General features: G+C 38.0%; 1 protein-coding gene across 3 annotated transcripts in view; it reads left to right on the top strand.

Moving 5' to 3' along the window:
• Window positions 1-27467, top strand: part of RASSF6 (Ras association domain family member 6) — a 58257-nt gene that overhangs the window by 25648 nt on the left and 5142 nt on the right. For 2 of the 3 annotated variants that reach the window (XM_027087590.1, XM_027087588.1), the window contains exons 3-8: window positions 100-178; window positions 5520-5659; window positions 12290-12387; window positions 13934-14118; window positions 17283-17384; window positions 17718-17769. In XM_027087590.1, coding sequence (XP_026943391.1) covers window positions 100-178; window positions 5520-5659; window positions 12290-12387; window positions 13934-14118; window positions 17283-17384; window positions 17718-17769 — 656 coding nt within the window. The remainder of the gene's footprint in view (window positions 1-99; window positions 179-5519; window positions 5660-12289; window positions 12388-13933; window positions 14119-17282; window positions 17385-17717; window positions 17770-27467) is intronic. The other variant, XM_027087589.1, reaches the window with a different exon arrangement.

Genomic DNA, 27467 nt, shown 5'->3' with positions numbered 1-27467 from the left:
TCCTATCTCATATCTTTTTGAACTGAAGGCACCATTATTGCCTTCTACCATTAAAAAGCCTAAGACTGATTGTAACTGAATGTAATATTGTTTTTTTAGGGAACAACTTAATTCTTTATTGAAGACCTATAACATCTTTTATAGGAACCAGAAAAATCTGCATATTTTATATGGACAGGTAAGCCCGTCAAAGAAATGCAGTACAGTTTAATTCACAGGAGAAAAAAATCCATAAAAGTACAGAGAAGTCAGGATAAGTTGGAGTCCGTAAGGCAAAACATCTGGGAGAAGCAGGTGAATCTTTAACTTGATCAGGATTTTTCGGTTTTAGACTATATTGCAAAATCCTAGTCCTGAAACATGTGACTTTCCAAGTATTTTTTTAGAATGGGAAAACGTTTAAAACAACTTTAATGACATATTTGCTTTCTACTTTAAAAACAGAGTATGAACATCTTTTGAAGAGCAATTCCATTAAAAATCTATCCTAGAAACAATTCAGCAAGCATTTTTAAGGTTGCAACTGGCAGGCTACTGTACAAAGTGGCCTTAGATTGGTTTTTTAATGCCTCATCCTCCACAGGTCTTCCTACTCAGTCTTGTATTCTAATGAGACTCACTTCACATCTTTACAATATCTTCCTGGTCCTAGGGAACATTAGAACTTTCTACCTACGTTTCAGATCTTCAAATGTGTACAGCATTGACTTTAGGCTACCATTGGCTTAAATCTGCAATTGGAACAGAAGGAAATTTATAAACCTCTCTGGCCTTTACTAGTGAGCTTAAATGATTTAGTTTGATTGGACATTTCAGTTACCTTCCCAAATGTAATTTCCTACAGAAGTAGGAAATAACTAATCCCTTTCTAAAGAAATGGGCCTAAATTTTTTAAATGGCCTAATTTTTAATTATTTCAATATTATCCTGTATCTTAGATCTCTCATATAGGTAACTGTAAAAATATAAAATTTAAGAAAAGATCAAAACTTTAAGAAAACGATTTCATATTTTAATTCAGTTGCTTCCATAGAATTCATGATGTTAAGAAGTTCATTTCCTTTAGGAAAATGTTTGAATTTTGAGGTGACAAGCATATGAGGCGTGCCATTTCCTATTCTGTGAATCGGTGCTCAATCTGCAAATCATTTGACTTTTTAGAATAAAGTGCCCTGTCTTACATAATTTTTTAAAACTGTATGAAGTAAAGTATACAGTGAGAATATCAGATTGCTTAATCTTTCCATCTTTACTTTACCGTCAATAAAGTTAGAATCCCGGGCTTCCCTGGTGGCGCAGTGGTTGGGAGTCCGCCTGCCAATGCAGGGGACACGGGTTCAAGCCCTGGTCTGGGAGGATCCCACATGCGGCGGAGCAGCTAAGCCCATGCGCCACAACTACTGAGCCTGTGCTCTAGAGCCCGTGTGCCACAGCTGCTGAAGCCCACGTGCCTAGAGCCCGTGCTCCGCAACAAGAGAAGCCATCGCAATGAGAGGACCGTGCACTGCAATGAAGAGTGGCCCCTGCTCACCGCAACTAGAGAAAGCCCGTGCACAGCAACAAAAGACCCAACACAGCCTAAATAAATAAATAAATAATAAAATAAATAAATTTAAAAATAAATAAATAAAGTTAGAATCCGGAATTTTGCAAGTCTCTGACTTAGTTACAATGATGGGCACTGTTAAAAGGGGCAGTCCATGGAGAATAGCATGTAGCTTTCTAAATCTCTGATTAATTAACTTAATGAATATTTATTGTATACAACACAGCAGACATTGTTCTAAAAGCTAGAGACATAGCAATGAAGAAACTAGACAATGTCCTGCCTTCATGCTTGCTTACATTTTAGTAGTCAGAAAAGAAACAAAAAAGTAAACTGTGTATCCAATGGTGATAAAGGCTGGAGAGGGACTTTGCTTGTGACACAGTAGTTAAGAATCCGCCTGTCAATGCAGGGGACACGGGCTCGAGCCCTGGTCTGGGAAGATCCCACATGCTGCGGAGCTACTAAGCCTGTGCGACACAACTACTGAGTTGCCTACTGCAGCTACGTGCTGCAGCTACTGAAGCCTGCGCACCTAGAGCCCATGCTCTGCAACAAGAGAAGCCACCACAATGAGAAGCCCACACACCACAACAAAGAGTAGCCCCTGCTCGCCGCAACTAGAGAAAGCCCACGTGCAGCAATGAAGACCCAATGCAGCCAAAAAAAGAAAGGCTGTGGAGAATAACAAAGCAGGGAAGAGGGCTCAGGAATCTAAGTGGATGAGGAAAGAGGAACATTTGACCAAAGACTGAAAGATGTCAGAGAGCAAACCTTGTAGAAGTCTGTGGGACACACATTCCAGGCACAGACATATCCAGCAGCCCAATAAAGGTCCTGAGCCTGGCTGGTGTAACTGAGGTACGGTGGGGAAGCCAGTGCAGCAGGAACCTTGTGGGAATGGGATAGTAGAGAACAAGGAAGCTATAGAGAGAACTGAGAAGGGGAGGGCACCAGAGCATGTAGGGTCTTATAGATCATTGTGAAGACTTCAGCTTCTACTTGGAATGAGATGGAAAGCCACTGAGGAGTTGTGATGTTATCTAAAGATTCATTTTAAAAGGATCTCTCTAACGAACTTATGGTTACCGGGTGGGGGGGGGGGCAAGGGGAGGGGAGGGATAGTTAGGGAGTTCGCGATTGACATGTACACACTGCTGTATTTAAAGTGGATAACCAACAAGGACCTACTGTACAGCACAGGGAACCTGCTCAATATTATGTAACAATCTAAATGGGAAAAGAATTTGAAAAAGAATAGATATATATATATGTATAGCTGAATCACTTTGCTGTACACCCGAAACTAACACAACATTGTTAATCAACTATACTCCAATATAAAATAAAAAGTTAAAAAAGCAAAAAATAAAACGATCTCTCTAGCTACTAAGAATACATAGAGGGGCAAGAGAAGAATGAGGTAGACCCCAAAGAAACTATTGTGATAACCAGGCAAACAATGACAGTGGCATAAACTAGAATTGTGGTAGTACCCATGGTGAGTATAGCCATATTGGGGATATATTTTTAAGGTAAAGCTAATGGGATTTGCTAACGTATCGGATTTTGAGAGGTTAAGTATGAAAGAAAGATTAATGGTGACTTTAAAAATGTTGATCTGAACAACTGGAAAGATGGGGGTTCTATTTACCAAGATGGGGAAGACTGGGAAAGGAAAATATTTACAGGAAGAAAGATCAAAAGTTAATTAGGAACGTATTAAATTTGACGTCAAGTTTGACAACTGAAGTTTAGGGGAAGGGCTGGGCTGTATATCTAAAGTTGGGAGCTATTAGTTTAGAGATGGCACATAAGGATCATTGAGATCACCAAGGGTATTGTTGTAGATCTAGAAGAGAAAAGGCCTGAAGATTGAGACAATGAGATTAGATAAGTATAAACAAGGCTTCAGGGATAATTTATTTAGTTAATTTCAAAAGGGATGATTTCTTTTTTTTAATTAAATTTATTTATTTATTTATGGCTGCACTGGGTCTTCATTGCTGCACACGGGCTTTCTCTAGTTGCGGCGAATGGGGGCTACTCTTTGCTGCGGTGTGCAGGCTTCTCACTGTAGTGGCTTCTCTTGTGGAGCACGGGCTCTAGGTGCACAGGCTTCAGTAGTTGTGGTGCGCAGGCTCAGTAGTTGTGGCTTACGGGCTCTAGAGCACAGGCTCAGTAATTGCGGCACACAGGCCTCGTTGCTCCATGGCATGTGGAGTCCTCCCGGACCAGGGCTTGAACCCGTGTCCCCTGCATTGGCAGGCGGATTCTCAACCTCTGCACCACCAGGGAAGTCCTAGAGATGGTTTCTGAAATTAAAAAATACTCTGATATTCCTTACATGAGAAAACCTCATTTTCTGATAATAGTTGGAGTATTTCTTCTTGAAAGCAAAAGTTAGATAACCTCAGAAGATCAGTTATTCTATGAGTTTTTTGTTTTGTTTTGTTTTGTTTTTTGCGGTATGCAGGGCCTCTCACTGTTGTGGCCTCTCCCGTTGCGGAGCACAGGTTCCGGACGCGCAGGCTCAGCGGCCATGGCTCACGGGCCCAGCCGCTCCGCGGCATGTGGGATCTTCCCGGACCGGGGAACGAACCCGTGTCCCCTGCATTTGTAGGCGGAGTCTCAACCACCGCGCCACCAGGGAAGCCCCCCTTATGAGTTTTTGATATAAGGGATTCATTGTAGTATAATTAAGCCACGGAAAGATGTTATACATCAATAACTAAAATGTAGGCTCTGCATCATGTACTGCCCTTTCAGAGGGCAAATTATGTTTGGCTGTTAAGGACAACTGATTGGTACCTGACCTCACAGTGATCTGAAATATGAACTCAAAAGGAGGAGAAAGAGCAAAACTTTGTTTCAGGAGTGACTCCAAAGTAGGTTTGTCAGCCAAAGAAATAATAAGCAATATCATTTATTGAGCACTTTAAATACGAGGTCCTATCAATCAAGGATTGTTATGATTTCATTCTTCAGAAGCAGCCGCCCAGTTTTATAGGTGTTTGACATCTTGTCCAAGAGAACACAGCTAGAAAATGGCAGAGTCAGAGTTCAAACACAGGTCTGTCTGATTCCAGAGTCTGGAGTTTTCATTACACTCTCAAATAAGAATTGAGTCATTTATGTTTATATTTATTATGTTTTCTAATTATTGATTTTTCATAATAACAAGTAGTTATTGCATGTTAGAGTAGTTATTGGATAGTTGGAATGTTCTTTCTATATTTCCCAAATTTACTATAATAATAACACTACTTTAATAACAGACTTTTACATATATAAGAGAGAAATAGATTAGAAAATACATTCTATGGGAATGTGCTTTGGTATTAATATCTACATCCACAGGATAAGTAAGTGTTCAATCCTGTTTACTAATTTTTCTTTGCATAGAATTCCCTTCTTTTGTTATAATAGTTCCAACTTGAAAGAGATTACTCAAGTACTATTGATTTTTTTCAAAAATATAATTTGTTGTGTATTTTACACTGTGTTTTTACATACATTATTTCACTTGTTCTGCATAAGTGTGTGAGCTAAATTTTTCCTGTTCAGAAATGAGAAAATAGCCACTAAACTGAACAATAGCTGTTCTTCTGAATTCTACTTTAGCACAGTTTTTAATTCTGCTTTAATTTTACGCTAAATAGAATTAGAGAATTAAAATTCCACTTAATTGAAGACGCAGAGTTCAGAAAATATTTTAGCATACTGTGCCCTCTGGTGGGCATGTCATTACCATTATGACTTTGCTGGTTATAGCTGTTTTCAAAAATAAAAGAATGTTTCAAAAGTAGAAATGTTTTGTAGATAAATTTAAAAGCCAAACAGTCCCACCTGGGAATTTATTTTTTATCTATTAAGATGTCTTACAGACCTCATTTCTAAATCTTCAGTTAAAACATTTGCCTTCTATAAATAATACAAAAACAGTGTTTGTGATGATTGGTTTCTCCCCTAGACTGAAGATGGTAAACTAATTGTTGAAGGAATGCTGGACATTTTCTGGGGAGTAAAGCAGCCTATACAACTGAAAATACAAGATGAGAAGCAAATCCCTTCTTTCACTGTGCTGAAGTCACCAGATGTCTTTTCCAAAAGGTGAGCTACCTTTTATGATTTTAATTCCTTAGAAAATGATCTTCATATTTACCTTTTTTGTGTGCCTCAAGGATGAAAGCTCTAAAGTTTATACACAACCTCATTTAATCCCCCATCAACTCTAGGACGTTTGTGTCCAGGGCTCTGAGAGGTTAGGTAGTTTGTGCAAGATCCCCAATTACCATGTAGCAGAACTGGACTGGACCTCAGGTCTATGAGCGCCAGAGTCTGGCTCTTGACCTCTCTGCTGTATTCCTTCTCTTCTGGGAGACTGCATTCTTTCACTAGAAAAAACAAAAAGTAAAGGCAAGATTTCATTAGCCCTGGTCTTATCACCAAAAAGAGGGGGATAAAATTTAAATTTCTCCTCTTCTTAGAACAAGGGCTTTTCCCGCTTTCTGGAAAGGAGACTTAATTATGCTCCACCTGATTGCTGTGTCCTGTTAGGATCAGGACAAAGTGCATGTGAAGTACAGTAAATGCACAAAACAGTACTCTGTGTGGGTTTATGCAACTGTACCTTGAATACGTAAGTTGGGCTGAGATATATCTTTTCATTATCCTTTACAATTTTTAGAAAAATTAATAAATATTCCCAAAGAAATCACAGATATAAATATTGTTTTCTTCCTCCCTCCCTTCTCCCCTTCCTTTTTAATCCTTGACTTTCTAACACATCTCCTTTTTGCGTGTACATGGAGGTATCAAGCGTTCTCTTCATCCATCCTTCTATCCATAACTAGATGAGCTGGAGTTCTAGCAGGAGAGAGGATGGAGAGAGAGCAGCCAGGACCTTTTCCTCAATCTGACCTTTGGTCATAACCAAGGAAAATCGGGTATCACCTTGAGGGAAGCCCCACTTTTCCTTTGGGGAAAACACTGAAGTCCCACTATGATTTGCACCTTGCCAATCTTTCTCAAATGTGAGGTTCCAGCAATTCCAGCAATTTTATAATTCCCTACACATGTCATGCAGTTTCTTACTTTCCTGACTCTCTGCCTGGAAGCCTATCTGCTTCTCGACATCCATTTGCTAGACTCTTCCACCAATCCTTTAAGATTCAGGTCGGTAACACATTCTCCAGAGAGCCTTTTCTGACCCTGTAGTAGGTACCCTGACAACTTTTCTATATGCCTTTCAGAGCACGCCGTTAACTGTATTTTTATACCCCTGCGCCCCCCTCCCCACCCCCCCAGCCTGTGAGCTCCTCAAGGGTAAGGAGCATGCTTTATTCATTTTTATCCTGGTGCTCAGCAGTGTGTCGGCACAAAGAGAGGACTCAGAATTTAGAATCAAATGAAGCCCACGGAATCCTGGTGGTTAAATTACCTCTGTTCTGTTGGGTAAACTGTCTCTCCATCTACCACTTCTGATTAGTCTCCCATCCAAGCTAATGAAGGGCAAAGGGTCCAGTACTTATGAATAGCAGAAGAGAAACCACAGACAGGCAGCCTGATGAAGCCCTGCATCCCTCACCTTCAGGTCATAGAGGATTGATGGGGCTGATGATTCTAAATGACAAGGAGCATCATTTAAAAGTAAAAACTACCCCTGGGCCCTGCTTTTAGGAAACTGTACAAGATATGAATTTGGCAAAATTAGCTATCATTCTTCATATTGCCTAAGAACTCATTGCAAAGTTCTCTGAGCAGCCAGCTCTTTTTCATGCATTTAAATTATTTGAATCATGAATGCTTGATTAATATGGAACACTATGGGAAGATGTCAGAGAGTTGCAGTAAGCTACCTGCATTAGCACATTAAGCTATCACGATTTTGAATGGATATCCCAAGATATTTTCTTTAATTTCTCAAATTAAAATTCAAACCCTTGGGCTTCCCTGGTGGCGCAGTGGTTGAGAGTCCGCCTGCCGATGCAGGGGACACGGGTTCGTGCCCCGGTCTGGGAAGATCCCACATGCCGCGGAGCGGCTGGGCCCGTGAGCCATGGCCGCTGAGCCTGCGCATCCGGAGCCTGTGCTCCTCAACAGGAGAGGCCACAACAGTGAGAGGCCCGCGTACCGCAAAAAAAAAAAAAAAATTCAAACCCTTGTTCCTAGAAACACTGAATTTGAGGATGAGTTTCAGAAGCCCAGGTAGACAAGGTGTATTGATGCCTTTCCATATTCTGTGGCAGATTATAAATTAATCTCCTTATGATGTGACTTCCATAGAATCCATTTGCCTTTTCTTATTGTTTATCAGAACAGTGCTGTGAAACAAACATAAATTATCTCCTTTAGTTTAAAGCTGAGAAAAAAAAATAATAAAGTTGAGAAAGACTACCCTAGAAAACTTTGCTTGCCCTTTACCACAGTAATGAGACTTACTGGGAGAATATTTGAAGTGCAGTGTATCCGATTTTTCTGGTGGGTAAGAATTGTCAGAAAAAGATCCTTGGTCTCTGATTCCCTAGCGGGGTGCAGAGCCACTTTGTTTCAATCCAGTCCTAGACACCCTCACTCTGGTTGCTACCCTCACTGTGGTATTCGTTTAAACTCTAGCCTTGAATGAAATTGTGCGAGGAAATGGACTATTCCCTCACTCCCTAACAATTCTTATTGTTCTCTTTCCCACACTGGGTTTCTGTGGGCAGAACTTATACCTCTACTCTCTCAGGATCACAGATTTAATATCTCCAGTGGATGGATATGGAATGTGGAATGAAAGACGTGGAAGTTGTGTACTCAGCTGCAGGAAGGGCTGCAATCTTTTCTTTCAATTCACCGTTGGGGAGAATCATCAGTTTGTCAAGCTAGTTTGTTTTAATTATCTTTGAAATGAGTCCCACTGAATCAGCTTAATGGGAGTGGTATAAGTTTAAAAGTAAATCAGTTTGAGCTGTGACCACTTGTGATCTTTTATGGAAACAATTCTACGGACAGTACTTTGATCTCTCATATCCGGTCCAAGTATTTTGTCTTGGAAATTTTTCGTAAAAACAGCTTTATTGAGGTTATGTTTGCTTGCACCAGTTTTCATTTCTGCTTTTAATTTCTTTCCAAAGTCTGCTTTGACATGCGTTGGACAAGTCATGGCAGAATGGCGTAAAGAGCAAAAACTGGACAGGTGTACATTTGAATGGCATCAATAGTGTTTTTTCTTTTACAAGGTGGGTAGAGAAGTGGCCACCTTCTATGTGTCTATCAAATTTCTATCTCCTTTTTATTTTGCAGCTCATTAGAAAAACCTCCTCACAGTTTAAATTTGCTAATGGTATATATCCTGAAGCTTGATCAGGGCAACGCTAACAGTCCTGTGCTTGGGCAAGTTAAACTATTTGATAGTACATGAAGTCCCAACGAGGTTTCTTTGGAAAACTTTGGGTAACTGCCTTCAAGTTTAGTCACTTGCACAGTTGTATGTGGAGACGCTTCAAATTACACAATCCAGAGCTGAAAACGGGTGGGTTTGGGGGTGATGGGGGCGTTGTTTATTTTTGCTAAGATGGTAGGAAGGAAAATGGGCCAAACACTGACCATATTGAGGCATGTTTGTTTCTCTGTATTTGTGTGACACCACTAAGCTGAGAGAAGGTGAGGACAGGGGTGAAGTTGGGCAGGATTACCAAGAATTTATAGCACGTCACTGGTCTGGTATGCTTGGGCTCTCTCATCTTCCCCCATGGGAGATACCATTGGGGTGCTTTGCCTTTTTAGTTTGCATTTTTCGTTGGTATTCTGTCTTTTCCATTGCCAACACTGTTTCTATGATAATCACATCTGCCTTTTTCAATTAATCTTCTATAGATTGGGGAAAATTGATAATTTTATCTCTCATAAGAATAACTAGAAAAGGGAGCCCTCCTACACTCTTGGTGGCAATGTAAATTGGTACAGCCACCATGGAGAACATTATGGAGGTTCCTTAAAAAAATAAAAATAGAGTTACCATATTATACTGCAATCCCACTCCTGGGCATATATCCATAAAAGATTAAAACTCTAATTTGAAAAGATACATGAACCCCAATGTTCATAGCAGCACTATTTACAGTCGCCAAGACTTGGAAGCAACCTAAATGTCCATTGAAAGATGAATGGATAAAGATGATGTTGTGTATATATATATATTATATATATATAATGGAATATTACTCAGCCATAAAAAAGAATTAAATAATTCCATTTGCAGCAAGATGGATGGACCTGGAGAACATCATACTGAGTGAAGTAAGTCAGACAAAGACAAATACCACAAATATCACTTATATGTGGAATCTAAAATAAATGATACAAATGAACTTATTTACTTATTTACAAAACAGAAATAGACTCACAGACACAGAAAACAAACTTATGGTTACCAAAGGAGAAAAGTGGGGGAGGGATAAATTAGGAGTTTGGGATTAACAGATACACACTACTATATATAAAATAGGTAAACAACAAGGGCCTACTGTATAGCACAAGAACTATGTTCAATATCTTGTAATAACCTATAATGGAAAAGAATCTGAAAAAGGAAATATATACACATATATATATATATATATATATATCTTAATCACTTTGCTATACACCTAAAACATTGTAAATTAACTATACTTCAATTGAAAATAAAAAAGGAAGAATAACTAGAGTCTGAGTCAGGACCAAAACAGTTCTCCTTTGAGTTAAAGTTATTGCCTAAAGTTCTTGGACTTTTAAGACATTTATTTTGACTGGCTATATTCTGTATAGTACAGCTTACTAGAAAATTAATAAACAAATATATTAGGATTATCTTATCTATGTCATAAGGCTTTTATTATGAGGCTCAAATGATATCGAAGTTGTAAAAAGACATCAAAGGAATTCAGAGATCAAGGAAGAAAAGGACCATGTTTATTCATATTTGCCACCACTAGTATGAATAAGCATTTTTTGTTGCTATTGCCACCAGTGACATTTGGGAAGAATTAATGCCACAGATTCCCTATGGGTGAATATTTTTTGTTCACAAGGAAAACAGACATTATGAAAGAGACTCTTAGTAGGACTAAGACTGGTCCCAGCTACGAGAGTGTCTATTAACCTAGAGACATCTAGGAATACCTTGGATCCCTAATGGCTCCTGACCCATCATGAAATGGATGGGGATTATGATGAGGATAACAATGAAGATGAGGATGATCACGATAGTTTTTAACACATATTGAGTGCTTACTATGTGTTGGGCACTTTTTCAAGGATTTTACACAAATTAACTCATTTAATCTTCTCAATAACTTTATTCTACCTCATACTATAATCATCCCCATTTCATAGGTGAGAACACTAATGCACAGAGAAGATAAGTAGCTTATCTAAAGCCAAAAAGAAAATAACAATAAGTGTTGGCCCAACTGGTAAAAATAAGCAGTTGCCCAGTTTTATGTATTCTGGGCATTAGAATGCATTGAAAATTGTTAGTACCCTATATAAATCATGATTGTCAGAAAAGAAGTTTCTTATACACTTTCCTCCTTTATAAATCGCATTCTTTACAGTGCTCAAGGGTCTTAAAGATAGGCTTTATATCATTATATTGGAGTCACTTTACCTAAAAATGCTTTGAATACAACAGGAACTTAATGCAAATTGGCAGAATAAACACTTTGTATCTAAACTCTCCTAAAAGCATTGTAAGATATCTGTATAAGAGTGGATTCTGTATGGTGTTAGGGAGTGTGCTAATTTCTTTCTTTTACATGTAGCTGTCCAGTTTTCCCAGCACCACTTATTGAAAAGGCTGTCTTTTCTCCATTGTATATTCTTGCCTCTCTTATCAAAAATAAGGTGAACATATGTGTCCATCGACAGATGAATGGATAAAGATGTGACACATATATACAATGGAATATTACTCAGCCATAAAAAGAAACGAAATTGAGTTATTTGTAGAGAGGTGGATGGACCTAGAGTTTGTCATACAGAGTGAGGTAAGTCAGAAAGAGAAAAACAAATATTGTATGCTAACACATATATATGGAATCTTAAAAAGGGGAGGGGGAGGGGTTCTGAAGAACCTAGGGGCAGGACAGGAATAAAGACACAGACGTAGAGAATGGACTTGAGGACAAGGGGAGGGGGAAGGGTAAGCTGGGACGAAGTGAGAGTGGCATGGACATATATACATTACCAAATGTAAAATAAATAGCTAGTGGGAAGCAGCTGCATAGCACAGGGAGGTCAGCTCAGTGCTTTGTGACCACCTAGAGGGGTGGGATAGGGAGGGTGAGAGGGAGTTGCAAGACGGAGGAGATGTTGTATATGTATAGCTGATTCACTTTGTTATAAAGCAGAAACTAACACACCATTGTAAAGCAATTATACCCCAATAAAGATGTTTAAAAAAATGGATTATATTGGTTTCTACTAATTCCATTGGCACATATGTTTTACAGAATCTATATAATCTTGTGGTTCAGTGTGTAACTGAATTATTGTGTCAAAACATGCTCAAAATCAGTACAAGAATTATTTAAAATGCAAGCTGACTACTCTGGTATAAATATAATTTTAATAATATAAAAAATTGTTATAATTTAGGATGATGTGTCTACCTACAGAGGCCCACAGCATTATATTAATACTGTAAATCTGAAAACCATCCTACGCCTTTTTATGAATAGAATAATATCACTTACAAGATTTATTACTTTTCAGGGGAATGACACGCTGGGGAGAATTTGATGATCTTTACCGTATTAGTGATTTGGACAGGACTCAGATTCCAGTGTCTGGAGCAACAGATTCCCAGGAAGGTCAGTATCAAAATCTTATTAATGAGGAGACTTTTTTAAACTAATACAAAGCATGAATCCTAAATGTTTTTCTGAAATTCAACATTTTATATACCGTTACTTTTTTTTTTTTTTTTTGCGGTACGCGGGCCTCTCACCGTTGTGGCCGCTCCCATTGCAGAGCATAGGCTCTGGACGTGCAGGCTCAGCGGCCATGGCTCACAGGCCCAACCGCTCCGCGGCATGTGGGATCTTCCCGGACCGGGGCACGAACCTGTGTCCCCTGCATCGGCAGGCGGACTCTCAACCACTGCGCCACCAGGGAAGCCCTACCGTTACTTATTAAACCCTTATTTTATATTAAAAAAATATATCTTAGGAACATACTAACTTAAGTCACTACAGTGCTCATATGATGTTTAAGAACCTTACTTTGCTATATAAAAACATTATTTTTTTAATTACATGAGGTCCCTTAGATTTACTAGATTAGGGAGAACTGATGGTTTGAATAAAGTTTGTGTACATAAAATTGTTTTATATTTTCCCCAAGGATTAGGATCATTTATTATACTCAGAAGATTTCTATGCTAGACCAAGCCCTTCAGATTGAATTTTACATCTTTTGAGAAGTTGAACATTTCGGTTAATAGATATTTATATAACATTGCTTCTCAGAGGCAGATATACTGCATTCACTATATCTGATAGGGTTGTTTCAAGCATTTATTTAAAAAAGAGAAATCTACTTGAACATCAAGTGAGTTCATATCAAATTTGACAAACGAATGGAAAATGCCAGCCCCTATGACATGTGACAACAGTAATCATAATAATGATGATGTGTTAGTAATAATATTAGTATCTGTCATTTACTGAGACTCGGGCATGATATCTTACATTTTACATGGATTTCATTTGCATGTAATATGTAGAGACCCAAGGAGAAGATGATGACTGAGGCTGGGGTGGGGTTCACATTCCTGGGATGGTGATATTACCAAACTGACTTCAGACTGAACAAGGGTATGGTGCTGGCATTATCTTCATGAATCTACCAACAACTTCCAATGTTTAGCTTAATTTTTTTCAAAGCATTCTCAGTTCAGTCCTCTCTGCTGTCTCTATAACAACTCAGATTCTGTAACAAACATGATGCTCCTTCCCGGATTCCCTTATTTTTGTCTTATGGCCTTTTGGCATCTTTTATATAAGGGTCCTTATAATTAGCCCTTTGACAACACTCATCTAAACACAAGGGAATCCCAATCTCTTGGCACCAAAGATACAATAAAAATCTATTTTTATTTAAGCACCAGTGCTAGAGAAAGATGAAGTATCACATGCTTATACTCTAATTACAATATAATTAAAATTCCAAGGTAAAATGGAAAACAAGTGTCACTAGATGGCCCTATTCTTAAAGAAGATCATTGCTATTTTCTGTTTAAAAGCATTATAGTCCATTGCATAGCTATATAATTACTAAGTATGTAATCAAATCCACCCACAATGCAAAGAGGTGAGCAGCTAAATTATATGGGCTTATAACCTTTATTCTCCCCAGATTCTTTATCTTATCACAGTAGCACTCTGAAGCTTCATGCAGATGAAGAACCTGAATCCCCATTGCTCTATAGAACCATGAGTGAAGCAGCCCTGGTGAGAAAAAGGATGAAGCCTCCGACGATGGACAGAAAGGACAGACAGAAGCATAGGGCCTCTATTAACGGACACTTTTATAACCATGAAGTGAGTTCCAGTTTCATTAATGTCATTTAAAAGAATGTTGTCTGTTGTGCTAACAATATCACTCAGTTCAATTTTTGTGTGTGTGTGTGGTACGCGGGCCTCTCACTGTTTTGGCCTCTCCCATTGCGGAGCACAGGCTCCGGACGCGCAGGCCCAGCGGCCATGGCTCACGGGCCCAGCCACTCCGCGGCATGTGGGATCTTCCCGGACCGGGGCACGAACCCGTGTCCCCTGCATCGGCAGGCGGACCCTCAACCACTGCGCCACCAGGGAAGCCCTCAATTCAGTTTATAATTAAAAAAAATAATAATGCCTTTAGATATACTACTACTATTATTATTGGGTACTCTCTATGTGTTAAGCATTAAACTGTTTTGATGGATTATCTCATTAATCACTAAAACAATCCTATGAAGCAGATACCATTATGTTCCCTACTTTACGTATGAGTTAACTGAGGTTCACAGAGGTTACACAATCCATCACTGGTCACACTGCTTTTAAGTAGCAACTCTGAGCCCGAACCCAGCTTCTGTCTGATGCCAGAACCCAAGTTCTTAACCAACATGATCAGTGAACCCTAAGTGGCAGGCCCTGTGATACACACTGGAAATATAAAGATGACTCAATTGATGCCTTTGCCAGCATGGAGCTCAGGGCTTGGGCAAAGAAAACAATACATCCACAAATGGTATTAAAATATGTAAGTGCTACAAAAGAGATTGGTTCAAAGTACATTCAAACATTAATATTTAAATAAAAGGAAAAAATCAGCTATAGGCTTGTTTATTCTGATCAATTAAATTTTCCAGGTCTTATACATAAACTCATATACATAAACCCATATCACCCACAAGTGCAATTGTAGTTTATACTATTTGCATTTTGATTTTTTTCACTTAATATGTGTTAAATATATATGTGCCTTTCTATAGTATTTATAAGACATTTAACTTGGTCGAAGGTAGGAAGTACATCATGTTTTTGTAGAACTCAAATTTTTCATGTCATATACTAGGGATCATTCATCCATTCATTCAACAAATACTTAAAAAGCACTCACTCTGTGCAAGGCACCACTCTAAGCCCTTTCATACAAAATATTGACTCATTCATCATAAGCTTTTTTTCTTTAGGGCTTTCTAACTTTTTTCCTTCTTTTTCATCCCTTGGGAGAGTATCCATATGTTCCTTTGGAGACTGGTATGGAGAAATCTCCCTTGTGAATTCTCTGTTCAAATTAGACATTTTTCTGGCTCAAGAACTTCCTCCTGGCTAAAAAGTGACATTGACAGTCCCCCACAGATATGCAACTACCAATTGTCCTGGTTTCTTCTTCTCAGAATTATGCTGTATGTCATCAGCACTTGTGAGGTGATTTCTGTTAAAGTAGGCTGTGAAAGCCACATTATTCCAAATGAGCAGCTTCCAGATGGGATATGCGGAACTAAGAATGAAATGGGCACTAAAGTTGGCAGCACAGCATCATAGCTGAATGCTTGGGCATTGCAGCCTGATGACCTGATTGCAAATTCTTGCTGAGCAAATAAAAAAGTACTCAACTTCTTAGCCTTCATTCCTTCATCCTTCCTTCTTTACAAGGCTGTTGATGGGATTAAGTGGAATGAGGTGAGTTCAGTACTTAGCATAAGTATCTGCATGAAGGAAGAACTCCGTTTACAGTTAGCTTTATTGATATTGATTGAAAGAGATCAAGTGGAACTAAAGATATTTCACACAAATATCATTCACTGCAGTATAACAACTAGCAGAAAACAAAACCCTGAAACCCAAAGCACTCTATCAATGTGTATGCAATGATGGGCATCTAGGAATTTAAGTTGATATAGTCATAAGATATGCTTTTATATCATGAAACCTCTTGATAATGCCTCCAGTACTAGAGGCTTAGATTGTGATGCAGTAGTCCCAAGGGAATGCATTCCAAGACTCCCAGTGGATACCTGAAACTAAGGATAGTACTGAATTCTATATATACTATGTTTTTTCCTATACATACATACCTATGATAAAGTTTAATGTATAAATTAGGCAAAATAAGATGTTAACAACAATATCTAATAATAAGGTAGAATATTTATAAAAATATACCGTAAAAAATGTTATGTGAATGTGGTCTCTCTCTCCCTCCATCTCTCTCAAAATATCTTATTGCACTGTATTCACCTTTGTAAGGGTGTGAGATGATAAAATACCTGTGGTGTGAATAAGGAGGCATGGTGATGCAGCATTAGGCTACTCTTGACCTTCTGACAGTATGTCAGAAGGGGGATCATCTGCTTCAGATGATCCTGGACCATCAAGCCATGATGACGTCGATAGTTGGCTGTCAGGAGCAAACATTGTCAATGGTTGGGAATCTTGGGCCGGATGGAGTAGGATGGTGCAAGATTTTATCATGCTACTCAGAATGGCACACAATTTAAAACGATGAATTGTTTATTTCTGGAATTTTCTGGAATTTAATTTTTTTCATCTCTCTCAGGATTCTATTTATTTTAAAATAGGAATAATGATCAAATAATGAGAAAAAATTTTATGGTTATATGTTTCTTATGGTTTTTTTATGGTGCATTACTAATCCCCAAGAGAGATGTGTCAGACTTATCTGACCATAGAAATCTTTTACCAGGTATTATCTAAAAGGCAGACTCTTGATTAGAGAAACTTGCAGGAAATATTGTTCTAGATATTCAATTAGCAGCACTTTCACCTCAATCCTCAGTTGAGATATAGGCTGAACCATATGAAATTGCCAACACTGGACCATTTCTGACCAACCAAAAAGGAGTGATTTTATACAGTTCAAATTAAAACAATTTAGAACAATTATTCCCAACCAGGAGGGAATTTTGAAATCTTAAACTACACTGAAGAATGGTGTGACTATCTAGTGAAACTGTTTTGAACATTCTCAAATGATGTTTTACCTAACTTACTCTAGAAAAAATATAAAGCTACTTAAAGGCATACATAGTACAGTATTCAACAACAACAAAGAAAGTAAAAATAAGAAAGCAAATTTTTAAGCTGATGATCTTGGATTTTTTGTCCAAAGGAAGGCCAGGTTCAAAATATTGACTCTCGTTAGTTAGTCACATTAAGTCCTTAAAATTATATCAATCTTTTTTTTTCTCTTCTAGACATCAATTTTCACTCCAGCCTTTGGATCAGAAACTAAGGTCAGAATAAACAGTAATATGAGAACTGAAGAAGTAATAAAGCAAATTCTCCAAAAATTTAAGGTAATCTTTATCAGTGAACTGAGCTATAAATATCTTGTATACAATTTAACTGTAGGCACATAAATGGATTTTTCTGAAATTAAATGTTCAGTTCCAAAGAATTCTTTCCTATATATGGTTGACCCTTGAACAAAATGGGTTTGAACTGCATGGGTCCATTTATAATATAAATGGACTGTGCCTGAGAAATTACATTATCCCCAGGGAGCAGAAAAGGTTTTATATCTGAAAGTGAAAAATGAAAGTGAAGAAACATATATAATTTGGGTCTGGTTGGCTTAGAAAACATTGACAACAAAGAATTCACGTCTGTTCCTTCTTTTCCATTGACAGATTGAAAATAGTGCCCAGGATTTTGCACTTTACATTATTTTTGCAACAGGAGGTAAGAAAGCTTGGTGGTTGTTCTAACATGACACCAGTGTGTTATAGTTTTCTGCCCATAAGAAAGGCAGAAAAGCAGTTTACCTCCTTCTGTGGAAGAACGGGAGGGAGGGAAGGAAGAAGGAAGAGAGGGGGAGTGTTTTACATTATTCGTATTTCACAATTTCAGAGGAAGACACCCTAAGAATAAGGTATCCTAGAAGAGTTTATAATACAAAAGACTTTGCTTGTTGGCCAGTCATTAAATTATCTGAATGGTGATCAAAGAGCACTGGAGAATAGGTGGAAGGTTCCCAGGAATTGTTAGGCATTTAAGTTGACCTCTGTACTTCTTTCTTTTTCACTTTCCCTTATCATTCTAGCTCTTACTAGAGTCATCATTACATATCATTTCTTCCTCATCTTTCTTAGCACAGTGTCTGACACATTGTGGGAGTGTTCTCTCTTCCTCAGTAGAGAAAAATGTGCAGAACTTTGTGGTGGAGGTAAAAGTTTAGCAGCAGGACATTGGAAAGAGTCTATATGTAGGGTGCTAGGAGCAGGGAGTGAAAGATTAGAGAAACCCTAAAGCAATACTAAAATGAAATTTTTGAAAGCCTTAAAACTGAAAAATTTTAAATGTTAAATTATAAAAATAGCTCAGGTTATAATTTAAGTATCAGAATGTTTGAGCCAGAAATTGAATAGAATAAAATAATACATTTTGATCTGGAACAATTACAAGAAAATGAAAGCTGGATTTCCAAACACATACAAAATTAAAGTCCTTATAAATCAAAAGCTTAAATATAAGAAATACATTAAATGTTTGAAAATTCTAAGAGTGTGTGTGTGTGTGTGTGTGTGTGTATTCATTCCAGTTGTTTTAGAAAAGAACTAAAATGTAGAAACATTGAACTGTATAAAAATGTATTGATAGAAGATACAAACATTATGAAGAAGGGTCACAATGAAAGCAACTGTAGACACATAAACAAAGTTTTTAAATTGATTCAACTGTCAACTGCTATGGAAGAAAATCACAGAGATAGGCACCACTGAAGAGGACTTGGAGCAGAAGCAGAAGGCCTAGAAGCAGACCCTGTGGTGTCTTTCTACACTGCTGCCTCTGAAAAAAGCCCAGCAAATAGTTAAAGACCCAGAGTGAGGGCAGAGAGCAGAAGCAAGAAGAACTACAATCCTGCAGCCTGTGGAACAAAAACTACATTCACAGAAAGATAGACAAGATGAAAAGGCAGAGGGCTATGTACCACATGAAGGAACAAGATAAAACCCAGGAAAAGCAACTAAATGAAGTGGAGATAGGCAACCTTCCAGAAAAAGAATTCAGAATAATGATAGTGAAGATAATCCAGGACCTCAGAAAAAGAATGGAGGCAAAGATTGAGAAGGTGCAAGAAATGTTTAACAAAGATCTAGAAGAATTAAAGAACAAACAAACAGAGAGGAACAATACAATAACTGAAATGAAAACTACACTAGAAGGAAACAATAGCAGAATAACTGAGGCAGAAAAACAGATAAGTGACCTGGAAGACACAATGGTGGAATTCACTGCTGTGGAACAGAATAAAGAAAAAAGAATGAAAAGAAATGAAGAAGGCCTAAGAGACCCCTGGGACAACATTAAACCCAACAACATTCACATTATAGGGGTCCCAGAAGGAGAAGAAAGAGAGAAAGGACCCGAGAAAATATTTGAAGAGATTATAGTCAAAAACTTCACTAACATGGGAAAGGAAATAGCCACCCAAGTCCAGGAAATGCAGAGAGTCCCATATAGGACAAACCCAAGGAGAAACACGTTCAGACACAGTAATCAAATTGGCAAAAAGACAAAGAAAAATTACTGAAAGCTGCAAGGGAAAAACAACAAATAACATGCAAGGGAACTCCCATAAGGTTAACAGCTGATTTCTCGGCAGAAATTCTACAAGCCAGAAGGGAGTGGTATGATATACTTAAAGTGATGAAAGGGAAGAACCTACAACCAAGATTACTCTACCCAGCAAGTATCTCATTCAGGTTTGATGAAGAAATCAAAAGCTTTACAGACAAGCAAAACCTAAGAGAATTCAGCACCACCAAACCAGCTCTAACAAATGCTAAAGGAACTTCTCTAAGTGGGAAACACAAGAGAAGAAAAGAACCTACAAAAACAAACCCAAAACAATTAAGAAAACAGTAATAAGAACATACATATTGATAATTACCTTAAATGTGAAAGGATTAAATGCTCCAACCAAAAGACAGAGGCTTGCTGAATGGATACAAAAACAAGACCCATATATATACTGTCTACAAGAGACCCACTTCAGACCTAGGGACACATACTGGCTGAAAGTGAGGGGCTGGAAAAAAATATTCCATGCAAATGGAAATCAAAAGAAAGCTGGAGTAGCAATACTCATATCAGATGAAATAGACTTTAAAATAAAGAATGTTGCAAGAGACAAGGGAGGACACTACATAATGATCAAGGGATCAATCCAAGAAGAAGATATAACAATTATAAATATATATGCACCCAACATAGGCGCACCTCAATACATAAGGCAACTGATAACAGCTCTAAAAGAGGAAATCAACAGTAACACAGTAATACTGGGGGACTTTAACACCTCACACCAATGGACAGATCATCCAAACAGAAAATTAATAAGGAAACACAAGCTTTAAATGACACAATAGACCACATAGATTTAATTGATATTTATAGGACATTCCACCCAAAAACAGCAGATTACACTTTCTTTTCCAGTGTGCATGGAACATTCTCCAGGATACATCACATCTTGGGTCACAAATGAAGCCTCAGTAAATTTAAGAAAACTGAAATCATACCAAGCATCTTTTCTGACCACAATACTATGAAATTAGAAATCAATTACAGGGGAAAAAATGTAAAAAACACAAACACATGGAGGGTAAACAATATGTTACTAAATAACCAAGAGATCACTAAAGAAATCAAACAGGAAATCAAAAAATACATAGAGACAAATGACAATGAAAACACGACAATCCAAAACCTACGGGATGCAGCAAAAGCAGTTCTAAGAGGGAAGTTTATAGCTATACAAGCCTACCTCAAGAAACAAGAAAAATCTCAAATAAACAATCTAACGTTACACCTAAAGGAACTAGGGAAAGAGAACAAACAAAACCCAAAGTTAGCAGAAGGAAAGAAATAAAGATCAGAGCAGAAATAAATGAAATAGAAACAAAGAAAACAGTAGCAAAGATCAATAAAACTAAAAGCTAGTTCTTTGAGAAGATAAACAAAATTGATAAACCATTAGCCAGACTCATCAAGAAAAAGAGGGAGAGGACTCAAATCAATAAAATTAGAAATGGAAATGGAGAAGTTACAACTGACACTGCAGAAATACAAAGCATCCTAAGAGACTACTACAAGCAACTCTATGCCAATAAAATGGACAACCTGGAAGAAATAGACAAATTCTTAGAAAGGTATAACCTTCCAAGACTGAACCAGGAAGAAATAGAAAATATGAACAGAACAATCACAAGTAATGAAATTGAAACTGTGATTAAAAATCTTCCAACAAACAAAAGTCCAGGACCAGATGGTTTCACAGGCGAATTCTATCAAACATTTAGAGAAGAGCTAACACCCATCCTTCTCAAACTCTTCCAAACAATTGCAGAAGAAGGAAAACTCCTAAACTCATTCTATGAGGCCACCATCACCCTGATACCAAAACCAGACAAAGATACTATAAGAAAAGAAAATTACAGACCAATATCACTGATGAATATAGATGCAAAAATCCTCAACAAAATACTAGCAAACAGTATCTAACAACACATTAAAAGGATCATACACCGTGATCAAGTGGGATTTATCCCAGAGATGCAAGGATTCTTCAATATACGCAAATCAATCAATGTGATACACCATATTAACAAACTGAAGAATAAAAACCATATGATCATCTCGATAGATGCAGAAAAGCTTTTGACAAAATTCAACACCTATTTATGATAAAATCTCTCCAGAAAGTGGGCATACAGGGAACCTACTTCAGCATAATAAAGGCCATATATGACAAACCCACAGCAAACATCATTCTCAATGGTGAAAAACTGAAAGCATTTCCTCTAGGATCAGGAACAAGACAAGGATGTCCACTCTCACCACTGTTATGCAACACAGTTTTGGAAGTCCTAGCCACGGCAATCAGAGGAGAAAAAGAAATAAAAGGAATCCAAATTGGAAAACAAGAAGTAAAACTGTCACTGTTTGCAAATGACATGATACTATACATAGATAATCCTAAAGATGCCACCAGAAAACTACTAGAGCTAATCAATGAATTTGGTAAAGTAGCAGGATACAAAATTAATGCACAGAAATCTCTTGCATTCCAATACACTAATGATGAAAAATCTGAAAGAGAAATTAAGGAAACACTGCCATTTACCATTGCAACAAAAAGAATAAAATACCTACGAATAAACTTACTTAGGGAGACAAAAGACCTGTATGCAGGAAACTATAATACACTGATGAAAGAAATTAAAGATGACACCAACAGATGGAGAGATATACCATGTTCTTGGATTGGAAGAATCAACATTGTGAAAATGACTATACTACCCAAGGCAATCTACAGATTCATTGCAATCCCTAACAAACTACCAATGGCATTTTTTACAGACCTAGAACAAAAGAATCTTAAAATTTGTATGGAGACACAAAGACCCCGAATAGCCAAAGCAGTCTTGAGGGAAAAAACTAGAGCTGGAGGAATCAGACTCCCTGACTTCAGACTATACTACAAAGCTACAGTAATCAAGACAATATGGTACTGGCACAAAAACAGAAATATAGATCAATGGAACAGGATAGAAATCCGAGAGATAAACCCACACACCTATGGTCAACTAATCTATGACAAAGGTGGCAAGGATATACAATGGAGAAAAGACAGCCTCTTCAATAAGTGATGCTGGGAAAACTGGACAGCTACATGTAAAAGAATGAAATTAGAGCACTCCCTAACACCATACACAAAAATAAACCCAAAATGCATTAAAGACCTAAATGTAAGACCAGGCACTATAAAACGCTTTGAGGAAAATACAGGCAGAACACTCTTTGACATAAATCACACCAAGATTTCTTTTTTTTTTTTTTTTCGGTACGTGGGCCTCTCACTGTTCTGGCCTCTCCCGTTGTGGAGCACAGGCTCCGGACACACAGGCTCAGCGGCCATGGATCACAGGCCCAGCCGCTCCGCGGCATGTGGGATCTTCCCGGACCGGGCCACGAACCCGTGTTCCCTGCATTGGCAGGCGGACTCTCAACCACTGCACCACCAGGGAAGCCCCCAAGATATTTTTTGATCCACCTCCTAGAGTAATGGAAATAAAAACAAAAATAAACAAGTGGGACCTAATGAAACTTCAAAGGTTTTGCACAGCAAAGGAAACCATAAACACGACGAAAAGACAACAATCAGAATGGGAGAAAATATTTGCAAATGAATCATTGGACAAAGGATTAATCTGCAAAATATATAAACAACTCATGCAGCTCAATAGTAAAAAAACAAACAACCCAATCCAAAAATGGGCAGAAGACCTAAATAAACATTTCTCCATAGAAGACATACAGATGGCCAAGAAGCACATGAAATGCTGCTCAACATCACTAATTATTAGAGAAATGGAAATCAAAACTACAATGAGGTATCACCTCACACCAGTTAGAATGAGTATCCTCAGAAAATCTACAAACAACAAATGCTGGAGAGGGTGTGGAGAAAAGGGAACCTTTTTGCACTGTTGGTGGGAATGTAAATTAATATGGCCACTATGGAGAACAGTATGGAGGTTCCTTAAAGAACTAAGAATAGAATTACCATATGACCCAGCAATCCCACTACTGGGCATATACCCAGAGAAAACCATAATTCAAAAAGACACATGCGGGGCTTCCCTGGTGGCACAGTGGTTGAGAGTCCGCCTGCCGATGCAGGGGACAGGGGTTCATGCCCCGGTCCGGGACGATCCCACATGCCGCAGAGCGGTTGCGCCCGTGAGCCATGGCTGCTGAGCCTGCGTGTCCAGATCTGTGATCCACAATGGGAGAGGCCACAGCAGTGAGAGGCCTGCATACCAAAAAAAAAAAAAAAAAAAGACACATGCACCCCAATGTTCATTGCAGCACTATTTACAATAGCCAGGTCATGGAAGCAACCTAAATGCCCATCGACAGACGAATGGATAAAGAAGATGTGGTACATATATACAATGGAATATTACTCAGCCATAAAAAGGAACGAAATTGGGTCATTTATAGAGACGTGGATGCATCTAGAGACTGTCATACAGAGTGAAGTAAGTCAGAAAAAGAAAAACAAATATCATATATTAACACATATATGTGGAACCTAGGAAATGGTACAGATGAATGGGTTTGCAGGGCAGAAATTGAGACACAGATGTAGAGAACAAATGTATGGACACCAAGGGGGGAAAGCAGCAGGGGATGGGGGGTGTGATGAATTGGGAGATTGGGATTGACACATATACACTGATGTGGATAAAATGGATGACTAATAAGAAAATAAATATTTTTTTAAAAAAAAGAAAGAAAAGATATAAGCATTATGAAGAATATCAGAAAAAGATTAATACCTACAATATCAAAAAGTTCTTGCAGGGCTTCCCTGGTGGCGCAGTGGTTGAGAGTCCGCCTGCCGATGCAGGGGACACAGGTTCGTGCCCCGGTCCGGGAAGATCCCACATGCCGCAGAGCGGCTGGGCCCATGAGCCATGGCCGCTGAGCCTGTGCGTCCGGAGCCTGTGCTCCGCAACGGGAGAGGCCACAACAGTGAGAGGCCAGCGTACGGTACAAAAAATAATAATAATAATTTAAAAAAAAGTTGTTGCAAAATGATAGTGAAAAGACAATCCAATAAAAATAAAGTATGATAAAGCAATTCAAAGAATAACAAAGTAACCAGTAAATATTTTTAGGAAAGTCTTAAACTCAAGGAAATACAAATATTAAAGGAAATGCAGAAGTTAAGGAAACGTAAATTCAATCCTTAAATTCAATGTAATATTATCACCTATGTCTGGTGTGGGTAAGGGTAAAAGCGTATGTTCTTGCAATTCTGGTGAAGATCTGTCTGTCTACTTTCTTAAAATTCATTCTAGCAACATTTGTTAAAATCCACAGTATACATATCCTTTAGCCCAGCAATTCCACTGGTGAGAATGTGTTTCACAAAAATAAAAGGACAACTGCCTACAGATTTATGTGGAAGGCTATTTATAATGACAAAAAGCTAAAGGCAAAGTTACCCATCATAGAGGAATGCTTTAATAAGTGATTATTATGCAACCATTAAATGAAATGAGTTAGATCTATACCAGTTGAATGGAAGGAATTCTATAATATACATTTAATTACAAATGCAAGATGCCTATAAATGTATATAGTATGATCCCATTTTTAAAAAAGAATTATAAATCCCTATTTATATATGTGGTTTATATGATCACATGATCAGGGAGAAAGGTATGGAAAGATAAATACCAAGCCATTAACATTGATTACTTGGTTAGGGGGTTGGGGAGATACAGAAAAGACAATGGGAAGGAGAAAAAGCACAAAAGGAAAAAACAAAAAACAAATTATGATTTTTAAAAATATATGTGTACAATAAAAATATCAAGTGTGATACGACCACTTTTATGTATTTTTTGTGTGTGTGCATAAAGAGATATGTGAAGGGATGGCCACAAAAAGTGAAAAGCTGCTTATCCTAGAGTTCTGGGATTCCAGGTGATTTTTACTTTCTGCCTTATTCTTTTCCTCATAATTACAGTAGTATGTATGTTGTTGAGGAATAATTCAGAATAACTGACAAATATAATTGTATATATTTAAAGTGTACAATGTGATGATTGGACATACATGTACACTGTGCAGCGATTACCAAGATCAAGATAATCAACACATCCATCAGCTTACTTAGTTAACTCTTTTTTTTCTTGGGCTAAGAATGCTTAAGATCTACTCTCAGCAACTTTCAAGTGTACATTAGATCCTCAGAAATTATTCTTCTAATAACTGAAAATTTGTACTCTTTGACCTATATAACCTCCTTTCCCCTCCCCAATACGTATGTTATTTTTAAAATCGGGGGAAATGCTTATTTTTACTGTAAAATGTAGTTATTTCAATTTTACCTGTGAAAATTATGTTTTCTTTTAAATTGTGTCAAAATTTCTTATACATGAAATCCAGAAGTGAAGATAATCATAACTAGGACCATTTTAGGGACCAGGAATAGAGAAAAGAATGGAGCATATAGCACTGTTTGGGTAGCAATGTGGAAAACAGATAGCTGTGTTTTCAATACCTTTTATCTACTAAGCACATGATCTATAACAGTGTTTCTCGAATTGTAGCACCCTTCAGAATCACCTGGAGAGTTCATTTAAAACACAAATTCTCAAGCCCCTCCAGATCTGAGGACAGTCTGGGAATGCATATTTCTAATAATTATCCCAGGTGACCATGAAGCAAGGAACATTGCCCTGTGATATCAAGAATGAAGCAAATCGAGGATGCAAAACCAAGTTAATACAAGATGTAAAGGTCAGAAGAGGATTCTGGTGGGTTAATGACAGGAGCTAAATTATGGGGTTCCCCATTGCTTCAGAAAAAGAAGAGGAATTAAAGCAACGAACACTGACTCTGTGGACATAGGAATGGATGTCACTTTAATTGTGGGGAAGCTGGACTTCTGTGTTCTAGATCCTCTCTTGCCCTTTTTCCTGGGGTAGGTCCAGTCCAGGGGACGAGAACAGTTCTGACACTTGGAACTTTTAAAAGCCCAAGGAAACACATGATAGTGTAGAAAGGACTCACTGGTCCACCTTTTTCCCTTCAGTCTACTTCAACAGAGCAGACAGATTATTCTTTAACCATGGAAGTCAGACCATGTCACACCTCTTCTTAGATCCTCCGATGGTCTCTCTTCTGACAGTAAAGTCACAGTCTTTGTGCTGGTCCCATTACCTCTTCTCTTCATCATTTAACAACCCTCCCCTCATCTCCGTGCCGGCCACCCTGTTCCCTTGCTGCTCTTTGACGGCATTAGGCATGCACTGACCTTTATTTACTTACCCTTTCGGCACACACTTCCCCTAAATAGCTTCATGGTTCCTCTCTCATCTCCTTCAGGTCTTTGCTCAAATGTTACATCTTCAGTGAGGCCTTCCTCTACCACCCTACAATAATTGCAAACTTCTCCCCTGCACACATGTATTTACACATGTGCATGATTTCTACCCCCTCCCTTGCTTTATTTTTTCCCCTTAATACTTCTCACTATATGCGACATGTCTTATTGATGTATCTTCCTTATCATCTTCTTCTCCACTAGAGTGTAAGGTTCATGAGGGAAGTGATTTTTGTCTGCTTTTTCCGTAGTGTACCCAGTACAGAGAACAAGGCCTGGTACATAGTTGTAACTCAAAAAATATTTGAGGAAGGAAGGAGGAAAGAAAATGAATGTAAAGGCACTGTGTCCTAAAATGAAATCACAGATGTGAAACTACTTCAGCAGAAAGCTAGAAGTATTTTGTGGTGGGAGTATTTGTGACTTTTGGAAATTTGAAGTTCTGGGACTATACCAAATAGGAAGTTAT

The sequence above is a fragment of the Aethalodelphis obliquidens genome, unplaced genomic scaffold (assembly GCF_003676395.1).
Source record: "Aethalodelphis obliquidens isolate GAN/ISIS:26980383/991018 unplaced genomic scaffold, ASM367639v1 scaffold59, whole genome shotgun sequence".
NCBI classification, from domain to species: domain Eukaryota; kingdom Metazoa; phylum Chordata; class Mammalia; order Artiodactyla; family Delphinidae; genus Aethalodelphis; species Aethalodelphis obliquidens.
The sequence above is the reverse complement of the archived record's forward strand: the minus strand, read 5'-3'. Positions and strand labels throughout refer to the sequence as shown.